At 52.3% G+C, this 22,367-nt stretch overlaps 1 protein-coding gene across 14 annotated transcripts in view; it reads right to left on the bottom strand.

The window, feature by feature from the left end:
* DNM2 (dynamin 2) overlaps positions 1 to 20,443 on the bottom strand; it is an 84,698-nt gene extending 64,255 nt beyond the window's left edge. For 9 of the 14 annotated variants that reach the window (XM_032311301.1, XM_032311258.1, XM_032311218.1 and 6 more), the window contains exon 1: positions 20,095 to 20,443. In XM_032311301.1, coding sequence (XP_032167192.1) covers positions 20,095 to 20,255 — 161 coding nt within the window. In that variant the 5' untranslated portion in view covers positions 20,256 to 20,443. The remainder of the gene's footprint in view (positions 1 to 20,094) is intronic. The other 5 variants (XM_032311292.1, XM_032311248.1, XM_032311287.1 and 2 more) reach the window with 1 other exon arrangement.
* Between the last annotated feature and the right edge of the window lie 1,924 nt (positions 20,444 to 22,367).

Genomic DNA, 22,367 nt, shown 5'->3' with positions numbered 1-22,367 from the left:
AATAAAAAAATTTAAAAATACTTTGAGATGAATGAAAATGAAAGCACAACATATAGGCCAAAACTTACAGGCTTCAGTAAAAGCAGTATGCAGAGGAAAATTTATAGATGTAGGCACCTATGTATGTTTTTTTTTTTTTAATTTTTATTTATTTATTTATTTGACAGAGAGAGATCACAAGTAGACAGAGAGGCAGGCAGAGAGAGAGAGAGGGAAGCAGGCTCCCCGGTGAGCAGAGAGCCCGACGCGGGACTCGATCCCAGGACCCTGAGATCATGACCCGAGCCGAAGGCAGCGGCTTAACCCACTGAGCCACCCAGGCGCCCCACCTATGTATGTTTTTTTAAGATTTTATTTATTTCTTTGTCAGAGAGAGAGTTGGGGGGAGCACAAGCAGGGGCAGCAGCAGACAGGGCAGTCAGAGGGAGAAGCTGGCTCCCGCTGAGCAAGGAGCCAACAGGGGACTTGATCCCAAGACCCAGGGACCATGACCTGGGCCAAAGGCAGACACTTTATGGAGTCAGCCACCTAGGCATCCCAAGGTACCTATATTTAGGGAAAAAAAGAAAGGAAAAAAAAAAAAGGACAGGAGGATGCTGGGTGGCTCAGTCAGTTGGGTGTGTCTGACTCCTGGTTTTAGCTCAGGTCATGGTCTCGTGCGTTGTGACATGGAGCCCCACACTGGGTTTCCCTGCTCAGTGGGCAGCCTGTTTGAGATCTTCTCTCTCCTTCTGCCTCTCCCCGACACTCACTAATAAATAAATCTTAAAAAAAAATTTAAAAAGATGGGTGCCTGGCAGGCCCATCAGAGAGCATGTGATTCTGTTTTGTTTTTTTTTTTTAAGATTTTATTTATTTATTTGACAGGCAGAGATCACAAGTAGACAAAGAGGCGGAGAGGAGGAAGCAGGCTCCCCGCTGAGCAGAGAGCCTGATGCGGGGCTCGATCCCAGGATCCTGGGATCATGACCCGAGCCGAAGGCAAAGGCTTAACCCACTGAGCCACCCAGGTGCCACGAGAGCATGTGATTCTTAATTGGGGTTGTGAGTTCCAGCCCCACACGGGGTGTAGATATCGCTTAAAAATAAAATCTTCAGGGCACCTGGGTGGCTCAGGCAGTTAAGTGTCTGCTTTTGGCTCAGGTGATGATCCCAGGGTCCTGGGATCGAGTCCTACATCGAGCTTCCTGCTCAGTGGGGAGTCTGCTTCTCTGCCTCTCCCCTGGCTCCTGTACATTCTCTCTCTCATTCACTCTCTCTCAAGTAAATAAATCTTAAAAGTAAATAAAATAAAATACAATAAAATCTTAAAAAAGAAAATAAAAAATAGGGCACCTGGGTGGTTCAGCGGGGTTAAGTGTCTGCCTTTGACTCGGGTCATGATCCCAGGGTCCTGGGCTCCAGTGCCACATCAGGCTCCCTGCTTCTCCCTCTCCCTCAGCCTGTCTCCCCGACTTGTGCTCTCTCTCACTCTCTCTCTCTTCCTCTGAAATAAATAAAACCTTTAAAATTTTTTAAATAAGTTACTTAAAATTAAGTTAAAAATTAAAAAAGACAGACATACAGACTATACAAGTTGTTCTATACCAATTATACCTCAATAAAGCTTTAACATTTAGAAATTTTTAAAAAAAGAAAAATTTAAGGGGCGCCTGGGTGCCTCAGTGGGTTAAAGCCTCTGCCTTCGGCTCGGGTCATGATCCCAGGGTCCTGGGATGGAACCCCGCATCGGGCTCTCCGCTCCGCAGGCAGCCTGCTTCCCCTCTCTCTCTGCCCGCCTCTTTGCCTACTTGTGATCTCTCTCTCTGTGTCAAATAAATAAATAAATAAATAAAATCTTTTGGGGAAAAAAAAAAGTTTTAACAGAGCCTTCACAACCTCTGCCAAAAAATAAGAGGAAGGAACACTTCCTAACTGGTCCTATGAGGCCAGCACTATCCTGAGACCAAAGCTAGACAAAAACATGACAAGAAAACAGACTAATATTTCTTATGAATACAGACCGAAAAAATCCTCAAAACAAATATGGGTAAACCAAATCCAACAACATATAAAAAGGATTACGCACCAGAGCCAAGTGAGATTTATCACAGGAATGCCGGAACCGTCCAAAAATGCAAAGATCAATCAATGCAACACACCATATGAAGAGTAAACGACAAAACTATACCATGATCTCAACAGATGCAGAAAAGGCATTTGATAAAATCCAACACCCTTTCACGATAAAAACACTCAACAAACTAGGAACAGAAGGGAATTTATCTCAACCTGATAGAGGGCATTTACACAAAACCTACTGCTAACATCCTACTAATGGTAAAGCACTTAAAGCTTTCCCTCCAAGATCAAGAACAAGACAAGGATATCCACTCTCACTTCTTTTTTTTTTCTTTTTAAAGATTTTATTTCTTTGACAGACAGAGATCACAAGTAGGCAGAGAGGCAGGCAGAGAGAGGGAGGAGGGGAAGCAGGTTCCCCGCCAAGCAGAGAGCCTGATGCGGGGCTCAGTCCCAGGACCCTGAGATCATGACCTGAGCGGAAGGCAGAAGCTTTAGCCCACTGAGCCACCCAGGTGCCCCTCCACTCTCACTTCTATTCAGTATTGTCTGGAGGTTCTAGCCAAGGCAAAAAGACAGGAAAAAAAAAAAAAAGTACATCCAAAGGAAGAAGCAAACTATTCAAAGATGACATGATCGTGTCTATAGAAACTGCTACAGAATCCACCAAAAACAACAACACGAAAACCTATATAAGTGAAAAGGCATCCGGTGTTTACAGACTGGAAAACTTAATATTGTTAAGATGGCAGTACTCCCCAAACAGATCTAAATCTTTCCAACAGGGGCACCTGGATGGCTCAGGTCATGATCTCACGGTCCTGGGATCGAGCCCCACATGAGGCTCTCTGGGAGCCTGCCTCTCCCTTTTTCTCTCTCAAATAAATAAATAAAATCTTTTAAAATAAATAAATGAATAAATAAATCTTTTCAATGAATAGTACTGGGTCTACCGGACAGCCACATGCAAAAGAATGAAGCTGAAGTCTTACCTCACAAGACATATAAAAATTGACTCAGAATGGATCACAGACCTCAATATAAGTCCAAAAACTGTAACATAGTTAAAAGAAAATATAACAAGAGTATTTACAATAACTAAGATATGGAAATAACCTACGTGTCCATCAATAGATGAATGGATAAAGAAACTGTGAATTGTGCTATACGTACACATACTGGAATATTATTCAGTCATTTAAAAAAAGAATGAGATCTTGCTATTTTTGACAACAGGGATGGATTTCGAGGGCATTATGCCAAGTGAAGACAGAGAAAGAAAATTGCTGTCTGTTTTATATGTGAAATCTTAAACAAACAGACAAACAGAAAAACCCGCCAAACTCAGATACAGAGAACAGATCAGTAGTTGCCAGAGATGGGCGGGGGGGGGGGGGGGGGCAGGGGATGAAAAAATAAATAGGCATCCGATTCTGTTCATTCAATTTGGCAATGCTTGCTTTCAAATGCACTTCTTAAAATTACTTTGTCTAACTGAAACATTCCCCATAACAACCAGTGTCATTTTAGGTTGTTTTATAGGATTTTGACCTTTTTTTTAAGATCTACAGGTTCTGTGACCAGTGTCGTACCCAAAAGGTAGACTGCTCAATTATCTGAAACTTAAGGATACCATTTCTTCAGATAAGCCTTGGGTCTCTCACAGCCAAATTAATACCTGAGTGGGGTGTGGCACTGCGCTGGGACATTGTGGTGTTTTACAGTGTATCTCACTGCACGGAATTTTTCTTGAGGTTGACAGGTGTCCTAGTGTCACTCTAAGCTGCTCCATGACTAGTTTAGGAAGCATGGGAGTCTTAGACTCAGGTGGCAAAGAATAGGGGGAAAAATTTATAAAAGAAAATACAGGACTAAATCTTTATGACCCCATGGATTGAACAACAGTTTCTCAGATCGGACACCAAAACCGTAAGTGACAAAAGAACAATACAGGGATGGGATTTCATCAAAATAAAATTTGTCATCTTTTTTTTTTTTTTAGATTTTATTTATTTATTTGACAGAGAGAGAGATCATAAGTAGGCAGAGAGGCAGGCAGAGAGAAGGCGAAGCAGGCTCCCTGCTGAGCAGAGAGCCTGATGCAGGGCTCAATCCCAGGACTCTGGGATCATGACCTGAGCCGAAGGCAGAGGCCTCTGAGCCACCCAGGCACCCCAAAATTTGTCTTCTTCTAAGGATGCTATCAAGAAAGTAAAAAGACAACTCAATGGGAGAAGGTATTTGCAAATCACATAGCTCATAAGAGATTGGTCTTGATACAAGATATAAAGAACTTTTATAAACCAACAGTAGACAAAAAAACCCAATTTAAAAAAGGACAAAGGGTTTGAATAGACATGTCTACAAATAAGATAGAAAAATGGTCATTAAGCACACCAAAATTCATCAGTCATTGGGAAATAAAAATTTTAAAAAAGAGCAAAATACCACTTCACCCACTACAAAGCTAAATTCAAGAAGACAGATAATAACAAGTGTCGACAAAGATGTGGAGAAATTGGAACTCTCCTACAGAGCTGGTCCACCGTAAAATGGGGCAGCCACCAGGGAGAACTGTAAGTTTCTCAAGGTTTAAGTTGACCATAAAGATTACCACATGGGGGGCGCCTGGGAGGTTCAGTGGCTTAAGGCCTCTGCCTTAGGCTCGGGTCATGATCCCGGGGTCCTGGGATCAAGCCCCATGTCAGGCTCTCTGCTCAGCAGGGAGACTGCTTCCTCTTCTTTCTGTGCCTGCTTCTCTGCCTACTTGTGCTCTGTCACATAAATAAATAAAATCTTAAAAAAAAAAAAAAAAAGGATTACCACATGGTTCAGCAATTCCAGTCCTACAAAGAGACTCAAAAGAAATGAACACATGTGCACACGAAAACCCGTACACAAATGTTCACAGCAGCGCTATTCCTGATGGCCAAAAAGTAGAAATGACCCAAATGTTTGTCAATAGGGAACAGGTAAACACAAGGGGTCATAATCTGTGCCGTGGAATATTATTCAGCCATGAAAAGGACTGGAGTTTTGATTCGTGCAATAGCAAGGATGAACCTTGAACACACAGTACCAAGTGCAAGGAGCCAGACACAAAAACCGTGTTGTGTACGAGTCCATCAATACAAAACGTCCAGAGCAGGCAAATTCATAGGAAGCAAATTAGTGGTTGGGAGTTGGGGGTGGGGGGTGGGGAGTAACTGCTGGTGAGGAGAGAGTTTCTTTTGGGGACATGAAAAGGTCCTGAAATTAGACAGTGGTGATCGCCACAAACTCCATGAAGATGCTAAAAATCACCTGATGGTACACTTTAAAACTTTACTTTTTAAGTCATCTCTACACCCAACATGGGGCTCAAACTCACAACCCTAAGATCAAGAGTTGCATGCTTGGGACACCTGCGTGGCTCAGTCGGTGAAGCATCTGCTTGCAGTTCGGGTCATGATCCTGGGGTCCTGGGATCGAGCCCCACATCAGGCTCTCTGCTTAGCGGGGAGCCTGCTTCTCCCTCTGCCTCTGCCACTCCCTGTTTGTGCTCACTCACTCTCTCCCTCCCTCTCTCTGAGAAATAAATAAGCAAAATCTTCAAAAAAAAAGACACCTGGGTGGCTCAGTTGGTTAACCGACTTCCTTGGGCTCAGGTCATGATCCCAGAGTCCCGGGATCGAGGAGCCTGCTTCTCCCTCTGACATTCTTGCCTCTCATGATCTCTCTCATTCTTTCTCTCTCGCAAGTAAATAAATAAAATCTTTAAAAAAAAAAAAAAAAAGTCACGGGGCACCTGGGTGGCTCAGTGGGTTAAAGCCTCTACCTTCAGCTCAGAGTCCTGGGATCAAGCCCCCCAACAGGCTCTCTGCTCAGCGGGGAGCTTGCTTCCCCCATCTCTCTCTGCCTGCCTCTCTGCCTACTTGTGATCTCTCTCTGTCAAATAAATAAATAAAATCTTTATTTAAAAAAAAAGAGAAGAGTCACATGCTCTACGGACTGAGTCAGCCAGGTGTCCCCTCCAACAGTACTTTAAAAAGGATGAGTTTTATGGCATGTGAAATATACTTCAGTTCAGAGAGATGCTATTTTAAAACAAAAAGGAGGGGCAGGGCACCTGGGTGGCTCAGTGGGTTAAAGCCTCTGCCTTTGGCTCAGGTCATGATTTCCGGGTCCTGGGATGGAGCCCCGCTTCGGGCTCTCTGCTCAGCAGGGAGCCTGCTTCCTCCTCTCTCTGCCTGCCTCTCTGCCTACTTATGATTTCTGTCAAATAAACAAACAAACAAACAAACAAATAAATAAAACAAAAAGCGGGAGAGCAACCCATGTACCAAGAAGGGAGCAAGTCCATCATCTATAAAAACCACTGCTGGGGGCCTAGGCGGCTCAGTTGGTGGAACAGCCCCTCCTGCTGCTCGCTCACTCTCTCTTTCAAATAAATAAATCAATCTTTAAAAAAAAAAAGGGATAAAAACTACTGCCAACCCACACAAAACCTCCCAGAAAGGCCTGGGCCTCTAACTGTGGCCTGGCCTCATCCTGCCCTCCTCCGGCCTTATTCCCTCCATGACCCTGATCTTAGTCACAGCCTCCGTCTGCTGGTGGCATGCCTGCCCAGTGGGTGCCTCCCCCACCCCACCTGACTCCAAGCGGCGACAGCAGAGGGGGCAGCCCAGGTCGGAGCGGGGCCCGCAGCAGGCCGGCTGCCTTTGCTGAGGGAGTACCTGTTAGCGATTTACGAGAAGGAGTGGGCCTTCTAGAAAAACTAATATGCACTGGGCACCATACAAAGGGCAGGGGCACCCCCAAGAGCAAGGCCCCAGGAGCAGGGCACCGACCTTCTACTGGGTGGAGATGGACAATAAACCAAGTAAACGGGCAGAACCATGACAGGGAGTGACGAGGGCTTCCAAGAAAAAACAAGCAGGGCAAGAGGAAGGGGTAACAAGACGGAGGCATTTTAGCAGTGGGGCCAGGCAGGGCCTGCGAGGAGGAGACCTGACCACAGGCCGGGCGGAGGTGACAAGTGATCCCTCAGGTTATCTCAAGGGACAGCTTTCCAGGCAGAGGAAGAGCATATATGCAAAGGCCCTGAGGTAGGACCCTGTTTCACAGCTTTGAGGAACAGAGTGAGGAGCCCAGTAGAGCCAGAGGAGAACAAGTAAGGGAGGGAGGGAGAGAAAGAGAAAGAGAGAGAAAGGGGAAGGAAGAAGGAAGGAAGGGAGTGAGTACTGACACAACTGGACACTCATATGCAAAAGAATCTTAACCCCCATCTGTATCTCCTAAGTCCTACATAAATTAACTCAAAATGTACCTGACTCACGAGCCACACAGAGCCAGGAGCACACGCGTTTCCAGCAGCATTATTCACCGTCGCCGAGAACGGGAGACAATGCACCGGCCTTCAGCGGGTGAACAGATCAGCAGACCGTGGCCCAGTCACACCATGAAATACCACCACCCCACCACCCCACCACCCCCACCCCGCCCAGCAAGAAAAAGGACCAAAGGTCAGTTGCCTTCAGCCGGGATGGTTCTCCAGTGTGCTACACAGAGGGAGACACGGTGGACTCAGAAGCCGCGTGGGCTCACTTACAAGATTCTGGAAAAGGCAAGACCACAGGGTGTAGAGCCCATCCTCCGGTGCCAGGTGCACGGGGGGGGGGGGGGGGGGGACCACAAAAGGGCACAGGGGGACTCCTAGGGGGGACTGCAGGTGTTCTGTCTGTTGATCGTGCTGGTGGCGACACAAGCCTGCTTGTCTGTCAAAACAACTTTATGCTACAAACAGTGCATTTACTCTATGTAAATGATACCTGGAGGGTGGGAAACAAGCCGGAGGGGCGAGCAGGCAGTCTTTGTGCCGATGCGGGGAGATCTCCAAGAAACACTGTCCAGTAACAAGCTCAGCGCTCCGACCAGGGTGTAAAGCTGTGCAGGGGGGAAGGGAGAACACACACGCAGGTGTTTGCTTCTGTTGGTCCGGAGCCCTGGCGGGCACACGCCCCCGGGGAGCAGGGCGGTGAGCTGTGGGAGCGCTGGCTGCAGGGGCGGAGAGGGAGCAAGGCCTCCCTCTCCATCCATTCTGGAATTTTGGAACTCGGTGCCATACTGAACATATTACCGATTTAAGCCATCAAGAACCACCTTTGAGTGGTTCCAAAGGATGGTGTATGAAAAGGAGAAAAAGAGTGAGCCACCGCAGGGAAAGCTGACAGACACCGCCTTGACCAAGAGATCAAGGTCAGCATCACCCACGGGAAGACCCGTCAGGGGTGATGGACCCGACAGGATGCGGAGGGAAGGGCTCCTCACCTCTGTGTTCTTCTCCCCAAACCTGGAGCCCCCTTCTCATCATGGAAATACCAGAAAAACCCAAACTGAAGGACATTCTATCAAATACCAAAGGCATGAAAACCAAGCAAAGAGGGTGGTGCGGTCACAGACCAGCAGAGACTCCGGAGGAGGGATGACTGGCCTGCAGCATGGCATCCCGGCTGGGGTCCTGGGACAGAAAAAGGACACAGTGGGGAAAGCTGGGGAAATCCGCAGTAAGTCTGGTTTTCCTTAATGATAACAACCTACCAAGGTTCACTTCTCAGCTTGAGGCACCCACGTACCATGGGGCAGTGGCTACATGGGCGCTCTTGCTACTGTCTTTGCTCCTTTAAACTTAAAACTGGTTTATTTTCAGGGCACCTGGGTGGCTCAGTCATTGGGCACCAGCCTTTGGCTCGGGTTGTGATCCCAGGACCCCCACATTGGGCTCCCCGCTCGGCAGGAAACCTGCTTCTCCTTCTCCCACTCCCCCCGTTGTGTTCCTTCTTTCTCTGTCAAATAAATAAATAAAATCTTGGGCACCTGGTGGCTCAGTGGGTTGAGCCTCTGCCTTCAGCTCAGGTCATGATCTCATCTCAGGGTCCTGGGATCGAGTCCCGCATCGGGCTCTCTGCTCAACGGAGAGCCTGCTTCCCCCCCCCCCCCTCTCTGCCTGCCTCTCTGCCTGCTTGTGATTTCTCTCTCTGTGTGTCAAATAAATAAATAAAATATTTATAAATAAATAAATAAATAAATAGAATCTTAAAAAACAAAAACAAAAACAAAAAAACTTGTTTATTTTCAGGGCGCCTGGCTGGCTCAGTCAGCTAAGCCAGCTTTGGCTCAGGTCATGATCACAAGATCCTGGGATCGAGCCCCAGGTCGGCTCCCCACTCAGCACAGTCTGCTCCTCCTTCTGCCCCTCCCCCCACTCATTCTCCCCCCCGCCGCCCCCGGCCCAAGTAAATAAAATCATTTAAAAAATAAAACAAAAAAACAAAACTTGTTCTTCTTAATTTGGTCTATCTAAAATTGTTCCAATATAAACAATGTATTACAAGCAAAACAAAGGCAAAAACTCCTCCAGATGGTGAAGAGCGGGAATTTGGCTTGAGGTGGGCACATTCTGGCAGGAAACATGGGCTTCTAATGGCACTGGGGGGAATGGGCCAAGGAACCTCTGCCTTACTCCGGGTACGTCCTAAAGGAGGGACTCTTACCTCACAATGAACAAATAAATCTTAAACTTGAAAAGAACTGAAAACTCAAGCCAACGTGTCATGTTCTGCCGGTGCCGGCAGTGTGTTCCGGGGGGAGCCTCCCGCCTTGGCCAGCTGCGCGCCCGGAGGCCCCCCTTCCGGTGACCGAGGCCTGGCAGCACCGGTGGCAGGTGTCAGCAGGACAGACGCCAGAGGCTGGACTTCCGTCAGAACGGCTTCCCCCCAGACGAGGGGAACTCAGTGTTGCAAGACAAGACGAGCCGACTCAAACCACAGGAAGGCTCCCTCAGGCTGAGCGGGTGCTCCCCGTCTCTGGTCGCAGTCCCCTAACCCTGATTTAGAGAACCCTGGCACTCCGTCGCCCCACCAGGGAGCGGAAGAACAATGTCTGAAGGCATCATCCTCAAAACCACTGGCTCCCAGGCTACCGGGCCAGCTGCGAGCCTCCTGGACAAGGAGGCTGTGGCCATCCGGAGGAACCCGCCCCGTCAGCAGAGAACACAGAGGCCCGATGGCCTGAGACAGGCAGGGTTGTGTCCCAGGCCCACCACAGGGGCGTCCTCCGGGGCTGGCCTGGCCGTGCCAGGGTGTATCACCCAGCAGGCGGCTGTCACTCCAGCTGGGACTGTCCCTGCCTGCTCTGCTCGCCAGCCAGCCTGCCGGTCCGTTTAGACTCTTATCGCTGAGAAAATGTATCACGCAGCAGAGTCTCCAGGATGCCGCCTCCTCCTCCTCCGTCTGGGCGTGGGGGTGTCACTAGAGGGGCTGGGCAGCTCTGCTGGCCACCTGTCCGTACCCTGCGGGTCTGTGGTCCGAGCGGGTTCAATAGCCAGAAGAAGTCTCCCGTTCCAGAGCACGGGCTTGCCATGCTATGGCTCATGACCAGAATCCCCTGGGTGCTTTAAGTTGGTCCGGGGAGGCATGCTGGTATTTTACGACCTCTCCCCCTAGCTCCCTATGGGAAGACGACCCCCAGTGGCTCTCTTTCCACAGTTCTGCCCTGGTCCAAGTGGGGACTCGGGCATCCTGCCTTAAGAGCTTCAGAGCTCACCAAGGGGCCCCCGTGAACGTGCTGGGCAAAGTGGTCCCCACTCCTGCCTGGCAGCCAGGTACAAAGCAAGAGTTAAGGGGGCAGCTCACTGGAAGGTCTGTGGGGCTTCCACTGCCCCAACCTAGGGGGGGGCCCCTCTGATGGCTGGGGAAGTCAGCCCAGACAGACATCCGAGCTTGGGTGGCGCTGGGGTCTCAGCGCAGTACTGTTATTACTCAGTGTCCACAGGACAATCACAGTCCTGCCCATGAAGAAGATGCGCATGCTTCTGGCCCCCTTAGAGCAGCCCAGACCCTACTCTCCGCTGTGAGCCCCAGCAGGGAGTCCCAGCCCCGTCCTCCAGCCCCTTTTCTCAATGAATGTCTGTGCAGTGAAACTGATCCAATTCGGATTGCTAGAGACATTCATTCAACAAATACGCATGCTCCTACTACGTAGCATGACAGCAAGGAACACACAAAGTTCCCTGCCTGTGAGAACCTGCCATTCTGTTGGGGGTTGGGGGGGGAGGGGCACAGGTGGTGCGGACAGAGAAAGAGACAAAACAACGAAAATAATTTCAGGTGCTAATAAGAGCTCAGAAGAAAACACATCAGGGAAGGGGGTCTGAGAGAGTGCCACAGTGTGAGCCAGGGTAGGTAAGGGCTGGCCTCACAGAGAGGGGAGCTTTCCGCAGGGACCCAAGAAGAGACAGGCAGGCAGGTCACACAGAAGTCTGGACAAAGAGGAGATGCATGTAAGGGACAAACGAGGCCTCAGGTGACAGTGAGCCTGGGGGGTTCCCGGAGGAGGCGGTGTGGCTGGAGGGATGAAGGAGGGGGAGACAGGGAGGAGGGGAGGGCGGGGGGGGAAGCACAGAAGTTGGGAGGGAGGCAGGAGCCAGGGCAGGTTGTGCCAGAGGAGGGACGTGCCCCGACTCAGGGGTCCACGGGCACCCAGAGCAGGTAGGGGCTGAGGGCAGGACCCGAGGAACCAGGGTGCAGGCGGCTATTCTAAGGCAGACGGAGCTAAAGGGGAAGAGCAGGGTGAAGCCGGGGGAAGGACCTGCTGACCAGTCCCAAACCAACCCCGGGGAAGCAGCTCCGTGATGGAGTCTCGACCACCACGCTGCGGGTAGGGGAGGACCACACACCCCGCACCGGCCCCCGCGCTCCTCTCCCACATGCGGTGCAGGTGCCCCTGCCCACGTGCAAACCCTGGGACTAGATGACCAGGAAGAGCCTCCGCATCCACACCCCACAGGCTGGCAAATATCCAAGGTGCCTCGGTACCCGGCCCACGACACGGCCGCGACCGAGAGGAAGGGTGACGAAGGAGGGTGCGTGTCGGGATGAGCGCCCAGTGCTGGGACGGGCGCGATACCGCACACCTGAATCCAACGTGACACTGTATGGTAACTAACTGGAATAAAATTAAAAAAAAAACTTAAAAAGCCAAAAAAAAAAAAAAGGAAGAAAGAAAAAAGAAAAGGACAGAAAAGACCGCACCGATGAACAGGGCGCAAGCCACAAACTGGGGCCCACAGCCAGGCAGGATGGGCACAGTATGAATTCAAAGGAATGCCAACTCCTGCCCATTCTCCTCACCTTAACAGAAAGACCTATGCGTCCTCCAGGAAGCATTCCCCGACCACCACTTCTGCCCCAAGGCTCCCTATCAGAACCTGTGTCTTCCAGGTGCCTCCACACCCCTTGTCACTGTGCCTCCCGAGAGGACAAGCAGCTCTGGGGGTTCACTCACAGCAACGCCCCCATTCAAGTCCAGCCTCTGCCGCTTGCGAGGGGGGCGCCATTCTCCCCCGGGGCCAAATACTGACTGACTGAATCCGTGGGCAAGTGCGGGGACTTGGACACCCCCACCTGCATGCCTCCCGCCCCAGCTGTCTCGTCTGTAAGATGGGGCCGTCCCAAAAGGACACACAGAGTGCTCTGTGCCTGGCACACGGTAAGCACGTCAGGGATGTGGAAAGTCTGTTCAGTGTGGGAGGAAGCCCAGGGCCACCCCCAAAGCCCACTGAAGATGGCCCATCAAGCACCTGAGGTGCGGTACTGGGCCTGCCAGTGGGCACTGTGAGGACCTGGGGGGTTGGTTTATTCGACACCTGGCCTTGTTCCAGAAATCTCTGAGGCCACGGTGCAGGACAAACAGGGCAGGAAGAGTGAAAACTCGACCCTCGGAAGTTGGGTCATAGGTTGAGGGTGCCACTCCAGGTCCAGGCCAGCAGGCCCAGGGGAGGAGGCCTCCCATGAAGGTCAAGGTTCTGGGTTCAAGTCTGGCCACCCACAGCCCCAACATCCCTGGGCAGGCCTCTCTGACTCAGTCTCCTCACCATTAACAGGGACGGAGCATCGACTGGCCTCGAAGTGAGAAAGGCGCCAGGAGCCAAGGCCCCAGCATCGAGGACACACACGGAGGGCGCCGCCACTTCTCACGGGGCCAGTCACGGCAACTCCCGCTGGCCTCCTTCCTCCATTCCTTAGCCTTCTGGGGCCATCAGGAAACTCCAAGCAGCAGTGACAGATGCTCCAATGCAGAAAGACCTCTGGGACGTGTTAAGTGGCCAGAAAGCAAGTTGCCATACTATGTGATTGGGGTGGTCTCAGTTCTAGAAAGCAGGCATGCTGAAAAAGAACCAACTGCTGGCAGGGCTACAGATTTTCCACAAGTCCCGGCAGGGATTTCTGGACAAAAACGCACAAGAGGGGTCTGGCACGATCCACCCCAACCTGACGAAAGGGCTCCCTATGGAGCCAGGAGGACGGGACGGGGCTGAAGCTTGGTCTTCCTCATCTGTTCTTCCTCATGAGTTTCCCTTTTCACGAGAACTTGGCCTTCGGTGTCCTACTTGCGTAATGAAAGTTTAGGGAAAGCAGGCCTCCCACGGGCACGCTCCTGACCCTCCCCTGCCTGCTGGCTCAGGCCTGCATCTCAGCCCCCTCTCCAAGAGCGCAGCAGTGACCCGGCAGGATGCGGGGCCCTCCATGCCCGCCCTTCCCCCTGCAGGGGACACTCTGCCTCCAGGCCTTCGAGCGGCCTGCTGCATTGTGGGGCACCCAGCGAGCCCCTGTCCGAAGCAGCCCCCACCCAGCCACTCTCTCCGTCCCCGACCATCGTCGCCGCACTTCATGTTCAGAAAGTTGTTCTTATAACCGTTCACCCAATCTCTGTCCATCTTGGTCCCCGTGGGACTCCCAGCACCCGGCAGGGGAGGTGCTCCTGGACGGAGTGCGGCTGGACACGCGGCTAACAGCCTCAAAGGATGCTGGGAGCGAGAAGCTGCTCCACCATCCCCTCGGCCCCCTCCTCGGACACAAGGGCCATGGCGTCCACTGTCCACTCCATGCCTTCCCACCCCTAATGTCCCTGAGCACCCGGCTCTGGAAGAGACGCGCCCAGTTCACCGTCCAGCTCCTGCACTCCTCCCTGCGTGACTTCGAGTCAGTTCCCCTCTCTGGCCTCAGTTTTCTCACCTTTGCAAAGCAAGGATGCTAAGAGCAGTAGCCCAGGGCTGCCCGGACCACATGATCAATTTTTAGACAGAAATCCCCAGGGGAGGACACAGAGTGATGCTCGACAAATATCACCTCCTACTGGGTCATAAACATCCAGCAGCCGGTGAAGCCAGCAGTCACCCGGCTCGGTGTTCAAGCTGAGGGTGACTCCGGGAGGGAAAACCCCCAGCACGGCACCCATCAGGGACCTCACTGCCAATATTAACAGGATCCCAAAACGCACCCAGAAGCGGAGTCTTTTCTCTCCCAGGCCATCTTGCTTCAGAGGCAAGGCAATTTGTCTTTTATTCGGATGGGAGCTAATGCCCTATAAATATCTCATTATTGGCTTGCATTTTCCCAAAGCTTTCACACAATAAGGGCTTAATTACAGCATGTGGTTAGCAACGCCAGTAAATTAAGGGTTCGCTGATGTTCCCATTTTTTCTTGGAATTGAGGGCCCTGTAATTTCGGCATTTCCACTCGAATCCGTCAAGAGCTTGGCAGATGTGGCTCTGACCCAAATGCAAACACCTGGCGAGACACGTGGTTCCCTTCCGTCGGCGTGAGCTCTGAAAACCCTCAATCTAGAACTGTCCACAGGCTCGTCCTCTGCCCTCAGCGGGAAACGACCAGCTCACTGCCAGGGAGATTTCAATCCGTGTACCTAGTGAGGGCCAGTATCCCTGGACAAGTAAGTCTGAGAAAGCCCTTAGCCGCCCAGAGCTCAGGTCTGGAGAAATCTGTCTTCCCGGCCATAAACATAATCCGAACATGCAAAACCAAACCAAGAACCATAAGGGGAGACCACCCACATGGGGGGAGTGGCTTTCCGGCGGCATACACCTTCCCAGGCTCTTTGCTCCAAAAACACAACTGCTTTGCACGAGCCGAGAGCACCCCTCCGCTGGGTCCGGGAAACGAACAGGTCTCACACAGCCTTCCGGACCGCTAAATCCCCTTCTCACTCCCCGGGAGCTATTTCATAGCTGGGTGTCCAACACCCTGTCTAGCCAGTTCGCTACTGTGGGGCATTTTTGCTCCCCGTCTCCCACTCCCACCATAAGTGAGCATAAATGACTCCCACACCAAGTATCTGACCCCAGCCACCATTTCCACGTAGCAACACACCAGTAAGAGGCCCCCGCTAGCATTTCTGGATCTGGCTCAGTGGAGGGTCCTGGTTAGATCCCTGCCGGGCCAAAGTCAGAATGAGGCCCGCCGCACGAGAAGTACTCAATTTATGGTTCCGCTAAACTAAGGTGGTTTTATATAAACAAAGTAATTACGAATTCCTTTTCTTTGCGGAAAAAGAAATTAACTGATGGTGAGTCTTCACCTGGGTCTTTTGCAAAACACAGGGCTCTCCTATTTCACAAGGATTCGCTCATTTGAGCTTCAGCCCGCTCCCAGGGGAGAGGGAACATCCTGAACCCCATTCTCCAGATGTGTGAAGTAAGGCCCGGAGAAGTGAGGTCATTCAATGGACCTATGACAGGGACAGCCACATTCCCACAGGCGCCTTTGGACGCTCCCCATTCAGGCTCGCCCAGGTACTAATGACCACACAGGCGAAGGAACTTTATTTAGTTTTGCTCCGCAAGGAGAAAACAGTGGAAACGGCTGTCATTTCCAAGCAGCTTCGAACACCCATGACCGTGAAGGCACATGCCGGTCCCTCAGTCTGGCAGGGGCGGGAGCAGCCAGTAGTCATCTGACAGGTATCTGTCGCGCACCCACTGTGTGCCAGGCCGCCTGGTGCAGCCATGTCTCCTGGAAGGACACGTCACTCAAGACCAAATGGAAATGGATCTGGAGATGGTAGAGACCCAGGGGCAGCTGAGTCTTGTCAAAAGAAAAATGGCATTGGGCCCCTCTGTGAGCCGGCAAGTACTGTTCACTGAGAAAATCAAGGTAAAGCTGAAAATCAAAGGCAAGAGCCCTCAGCTTTCCCAGAACCATGTCCGGAAGGATTGGAATGGCGCCACCACAGCCTTCCCTCTGCTCAGAGCCTCCCCAGGCCCCCACTCCACCCCACCCCAGCACCTGCTAATCTCATCTGCCCTGACTGTCCTGCTATACTGGCCTGCAGGCAGGCCTACCTCAGGGCCTTAGCACTGGCCGTTCCCACAGCCTGAGATGCTCCCCCAGCAATCTCCACCAGCGGCTCTTCCCTCACATGTTTAAGTCCTAGCTCAAATGTCATTTTCTCAAAGAGGCCTTCCCTGACGGCCCCCCCACCCCCTCCTATTTAAAACCCTAACTTGCCCCTGCCCTCTCCAAGAGCCTGCTCTTCTAGTCCTTAACAGTTATCCATTTCCACCCTGTTTCTTTCTTATCTGCCCCCCAGCACAGGAGTTTTGGTATCTTGCTCAGGGCCGTGTCTGCAGCCCCCGAACAGGGCCGGACACATGAGTACGCGTGCTCAGGAAACATTTCCTCAGTGAACAAATGGAAACTGCACAGCGTTTTAAGCACTTTCCTGTGCTAGACACTCTTTCGAGCATTTAGTCCTCGCTCCACCCTCAATGACAGGCACCAGATGACTTGATCTTCCCTAAGGGGTAAAACACACCCATCTGGTCACCTGAAAGGGGCCCATGAGGGGACACTGTTAACAGCCCCATTCCCGAGAGCTGGGGATACTAAGGTTCAGAGGGGAAAGGCTCATGGGATCAAGCCCAGCCCTGGGGAAATTCTGAGCTGGGGGGGCCTCAACCTCAGCTTCCTCCTCTTCTCCCAAGGAAAAATTTCCCAAGCTCCTCCCTTCATTGGGCTGCTGAGGCTAAAAGACGAGGGTCAGTGGAGAGCCACATCCTTCCCCCTTCTTGGGGCCACATGCTAGTACAGGGCGGATAAGCCAAGGGTCTTAACCTCAAAGGTTTCCAGGGCCAGGCAAATGTAAAATGAGCCTAGGTGAGTATTAGGGAATAGTGAGGAGTGTGGCACCTCATGCCAAGCAAGACTCAGGCCTAAGGGGGCCAGAATACGACGATCGTTAACAACAGCAGCCATGGGCACAGGGTCAATGCACTCAACACCCATTAACTCATGCAGTCCCCCTGGGGAGGGTCTAGTTATCACCCCGTTTTACAGAAAAGGAACCTGAGTCCACTTGGCCAAAGTCACACACCCAAACACACTGGAAGTCAGGCCTAAGGCCCGGAGCCCATGCACACCACCACTACACTCGAAAGGTGTGCAGCTAAGCACTGCAAAAATCTGAATTCTGATGCAAAATATAAATACTGGCAGCTAATGAGAAACAAAAAAGATTTTAAACACTACGCAGGTGAAACAAAAAGACCAGCACGCAGGCCTGGGCCCCCGGCTGCCACTCTGCAACCACTGGTACAGGTTGAGCTAGCTGGGCCATTCTCTCTTGGACCACACTCTTAGAAAATCCACAGGAGGTGGCAATGAAACAGAGCCGCCCGTGCTCTGAGCCCCTGGCACAGGCCCTTGACATACTCTCTCGCTTGCTCCTTGAAACCATCCAAGATGTCCACTGTTAAGGGTCCACAACCCAAAGAAGCAAACAGGTTCTCATTCAAAATGAGGCCCGCCTGCCGTCCCCCTAAGGCAGGGCTTGGTAGCTAAGAAACCTTACCCACGCTCCAGAAATAAAAAGAAGTTAGCTCTGTTTGAGCAACCCATACCCAAGAAGCTTTTTTACAAGTCTGGTTCTCAGGCCCTGAACTAATGCTCTTAACGACCAAGGTCACATTGCAGGCTTCTGGGAGCAGGTTGCCACAGGAGCCCACTCAGTGGTAGGTGCCTGGGAGGGTGGGTAAGAGAGAAAGGGGAGGGGCAGAGAGGCAGAGGGGAGGTGGGTAGGGGAGAGAGACCCCGGGTCCCCAACCTAGAGCCCCCAATTCCTCACTGAATGGTCCTGAGCACGAGTGCTCTTCTGAGCCTCAGTTGTCTGATCTGTAAAGTGGGCTCATAGCAGTGTTGGCCTCATCAGGCTTCAAAGCAGTCCAGTGTGTAACTCGAAACACTTTCATTCTGATTAGTTTTTGTTGCTGATATAAGAGAAACCAGCGTGGGGAGTAACAGCCTGTCCGTGTCGACCTACTGTGCGCCGGGACATTGTGTTAAGGACTTTCAACACACCATATCCCTGCATCAAGGCAACAGTTTTGTCGAGGGACTCATCACCCCATTTTTAGGAGGGGAAACTGAGGCTCAGAGAGGCCAAACCACCTGTGCAAGGTCACAAGGCAAATGACATGGACAGAGCTTTGCTGTGTGCTCACTGAAAGCCTGAGCAGGGAGGAAGATAACCATGCAAAGGGGCCCACAGCCCAGCCCAAGGCTCAGCCCAGGCCCAGCTGACCCCAAGTCCACACCTTTCCGCCACAGTGGACAACAGGCAGGGCGCCAGAGAGAGAGCAGCAAAGGAGGAAATTCATGCCGCTGAGAGAAAAACTCCGGGCCTCCGGGAAGGCAGGGTGGGGCTGGGCACCCAGCTGGGTTCCAACGAGCCCTAGCCTGGTGCCCTTGGGCCAAGGATGAGTCTTTACTGAGCCTCCCTGCTCGTGCCTAAACTGGGGATAAGAGAACCTCCACCTAACGCACTGCGGGGTTCAAGATGCTGACAAAAGAACTCAGCCTGGGGCCGGCCACAGGAACATTACCCCTTAACACCGATCACAACCACATGTAATAATAACGATGACTATGATGTTATCATTCAGCAGCCACAGGCACAAATCGAGTCCTTCCCAGAATGGAGAAGTGACAGTCCATCTGGGAGGCAGAAGGGCAACAAGCGGGGGAAGGGAGAGGAAAGAACCGAACACCCCTGGAGGCCACATGTCCAGCTCTCATTCGTCCGCTTCCTGAATCCTAGAAACACCCCACAGAGCGGAGTCTGTCCACTGGACAAATGGGTAAACTGAGGCTTCCCAGGACTGGCCAAGAGCCTTATCAGGCTCCAACAAGGGCCCCCAATTTGCAGGCTTTCGCTTGGGAATTAGCCTGTGTTCTGGGGCCCCAGAGCACTGTGACAAGGGCGGGGAAAGAATCCTGCAGAAAGGTCCCCCACAGGGTCCTACTTGTAACTGACAGGGAAATTCAGGTTTCATCCTTCAGTTCCCTGTCCTCTGCATGCTCCCACCACCCCCTCCCTACTGCAGAGGTGGGGCCAGACAGCCAGGGCTTGCCAGGGCACTGATGGGCAGACTAAGATAATGCCAGACACCTGTACAGACAGACAAAAGGATCCATTCGGGAGAGAAGCCAGCGTTTGCCAGGGACCAGGCTTTGGAGTCAGCCTAGGAGAACCAGACAACCGAGTCCCCCAGGGTCCAGCCAGCCAAGTCAGGCTGCAGAGGCCAGAGTAACCCAACAGAGGCATGGTTAAGTGTTAAAGTCTGCGAGGGGCACGGACCGGCGGCCAGGCAGCACAGGTCACCCCAGACAGCTAGCCAGGCAGCAGGGGCCGCCCTGAGGGACTGGACAGATGGACAGCCAAATGGTGGTGGCAAGGAGTTCTATCCAGGACAGAGAGACAGTCAACCAGACGGCAGGGCCTGCTCCAGATAAATCAACAGCCAGCCAGACCACAGTGGTCGAACCAATAGGTATCTAGCTGGCAGGTTTCGGACAGAGGGCAGAGGACAGAGAAGAGGGACCTAACCCTGACCCACTGGCAACCAGATGGTAGAATTCAGCCACGAAAGCTGGGGACCAGAAGAGTCGGCGACGGTCCACCGCACTTCCTGGCCCACGCCCCCCAGTCGGTGAGACGCCCCAAGGGCCTGAGCCGGATCCCCAGACCCTGCAGGAAGCCCTCCGCCCAGGGCGTCCTACAGAGCCCGCCTCCCTGTCCCCGTCCCCGTCGCGGGCACGCAAGCGCCGCAGTTACGCCGGCTGCGCAGGGCGCGCCATTCCCGGTCCGCCCTCCGCGCCCTAGGCCGCCGCCCGCCCGCAGTCGCCGCCGCGCTCGCTCACCGGCCGACGAAGTTCTCGAGCACCGAGCTCTTGCCGGCGCTCTGGCCGCCCACCACGGCGATCTGCGGCAGGTCCAGGTGGCAGCTCTGGCCGATGGAGCTGAAAGCGTCCTGCAGCTTGTTGACCAGGGGGATCAGCTCTTCCATCCCGCGGTTGCCCATGGCGCCGGTGGCCCCGGCCCGAGCGCCCCGCGCTCTCCGCCTGTCCCGGCCCTTAACGACGCGGCCCCGCGGCGTCCGCGGCCGTTGCTCCCCGCCCGCCCGGGCCTCGGCGCGACGCCCGCTCCCGGCTCGGCCTCACAGTCGCCGCCTCATCCGGTTCTCAGACGACACCCGACCCGAGCGACCTCCCGCCCGGGCCCCGGGGGCTGCGCCCAAAGCCCTCACACCGCTCCCAATTGGCCGGTCGCGCTGCCACTCGTACATGCGAGCCAATGAAAGAGAGATATAGGCCTGTGGTTGAGTGACCCTTCCCCCGAAAGACCGCCCGGCGGGCCCATTGGACTCCAGAACTGTCGCTTTTTCGCAAGAGCCAATAGCGTGGGGGCAGCGAGTTGTCAAGGCCAGGAGGCGGTGTTTCGGAAAATGTAGGAAGAATAGGCTCCGCCTACTGTGGGAGGCACCCTATGGGGCAAGAACACCCAAGTCTTATTGGCAGGAAGACCCGCCAGTCAACAGTGCCGGCCAATGACGTTAGGGATCGATTCATCAACTCTGGTTTGTCACTTGACACTACCTAGTTTCCTAAGAATTCCCCATTGGTTTATATAAATATCACTCCATTCCTCCAGACAACAAAGCCAAAGAGGACGGGCTTTGACCTCCGAATCCTGACTTTGATCGAGAACTTTTCTGTCAATCAAAGAATCTCCCGTTCTTGTGATTGTTGTAAGTCTGTTAGAGAGTCTTCTGGAGTAAAGACTAAGGCGCACCATACTCGCCGAAGGGCGACACCTTGTGGTCGGACCCGGTAGTAATAGTCGCTTCTGAGTTTCCGGCCTCTGGAGAAAACTACAAGTCCTAGAATGCATCTGGGCCCGAGGTTGCAAACCAGCATTTCGCGCCGGGTTTCAAAGCGCTTTGAAGGGCAGTGCTGCGTTAGTAGTTCCTGGGGAGAAGCGGTTTAGCACTGCATCGCTGGCTCTCATTTTCATTCCTGTAAAGTCCCACCTCCACGCTTTTGCAAATGCTATGCCCTTTCCTAGGATTACCTTCCGCTCACGCCCCGACTTGATTCCGCTACCGCCTGTAACGTTGTTCCCCTGCCTCTTCAACTTGAGCGTTTCGTGATCTTTTCGAGTACACAATGAAACTCAACGGATCCTCTCCCCCAAGTAAAGATATTATTTTGCAGTCGGTGTTGGGGGTTCTGGGAACTATGAATCTTGACCTCATGGGGAAAAAAGCCGGGGATAGGTGGAAGTATTTTATAAAGTGATCTGATTCCCCTGGGCATAGATTGGCCAGAGAGAAGCCCAATAAGGAGTCAGATGAAATGGAGGTAGGGAATGGGACTGATGAGGCAGTAACAGGGAATGGCAGTAGCCAATGGTATATGCCTGCTCCAAGACCTAAAACCCGGGCCCCAGACAGGTGGGCAAAAAGTCAACCGACAAGGCTTCGCATTGCAGCCTTGACCGCAGTGAGGGAAGCCTGGAAACACCCTACATCCCCTTCGCTGAGCTCGTTAAATAAATACTGTGCAACAGCCGTAAGACAGGAAGTCTTCATGTTCTGACGTGTAAACAATTTGAAATATACTCAGAGGGAAAAAAAAAAGTACAGAACTGCACACAAAGGGCGCCCACATTCTTGAAAAATATATATACATGGAAAATCTCTGGGAGAATACACAAACCGATCAAATAGTTTCATTTTTATGCTATTAGAATACTGGATCCTACACATTGTACACAGGATTACTTTTTCAATATAAAAACCCATTATCTTCTCTTCTAAGAGCACGAGCTCTATAATTGGCCCCATCTAGGTTAGATCATGTGCCTATTTTTTTGCTCACTTCATTCCTCTGAACCTGTCTCCTCATCTGTAACACAGGGACTGCAGCTACAAATGCCTTACAAAGTTGCAAGAATTAAACACACAAGGCAACTACTTAGAACAGTACTAGGGGAGTGCCTGGGTGGCTCAGTGGGTTAAGCCTCTCCCTTCTACTCAGGTCATGGTCTCAGAGTCCTGGGATCGAGCCCCACATTGGGTTCTCTGCTCAGCGGGGAGCCTGCTTCCCCCTCTCTGTGTGCCTCTCTGCCTACT

The sequence above is a fragment of the Mustela erminea genome, chromosome 1 (assembly GCF_009829155.1).
Source record: "Mustela erminea isolate mMusErm1 chromosome 1, mMusErm1.Pri, whole genome shotgun sequence".
In the NCBI taxonomy this organism is placed as follows: Eukaryota; Metazoa; Chordata; class Mammalia; order Carnivora; family Mustelidae; genus Mustela; species Mustela erminea.
The sequence above is the reverse complement of the archived record's forward strand: the minus strand, read 5'-3'. Positions and strand labels throughout refer to the sequence as shown.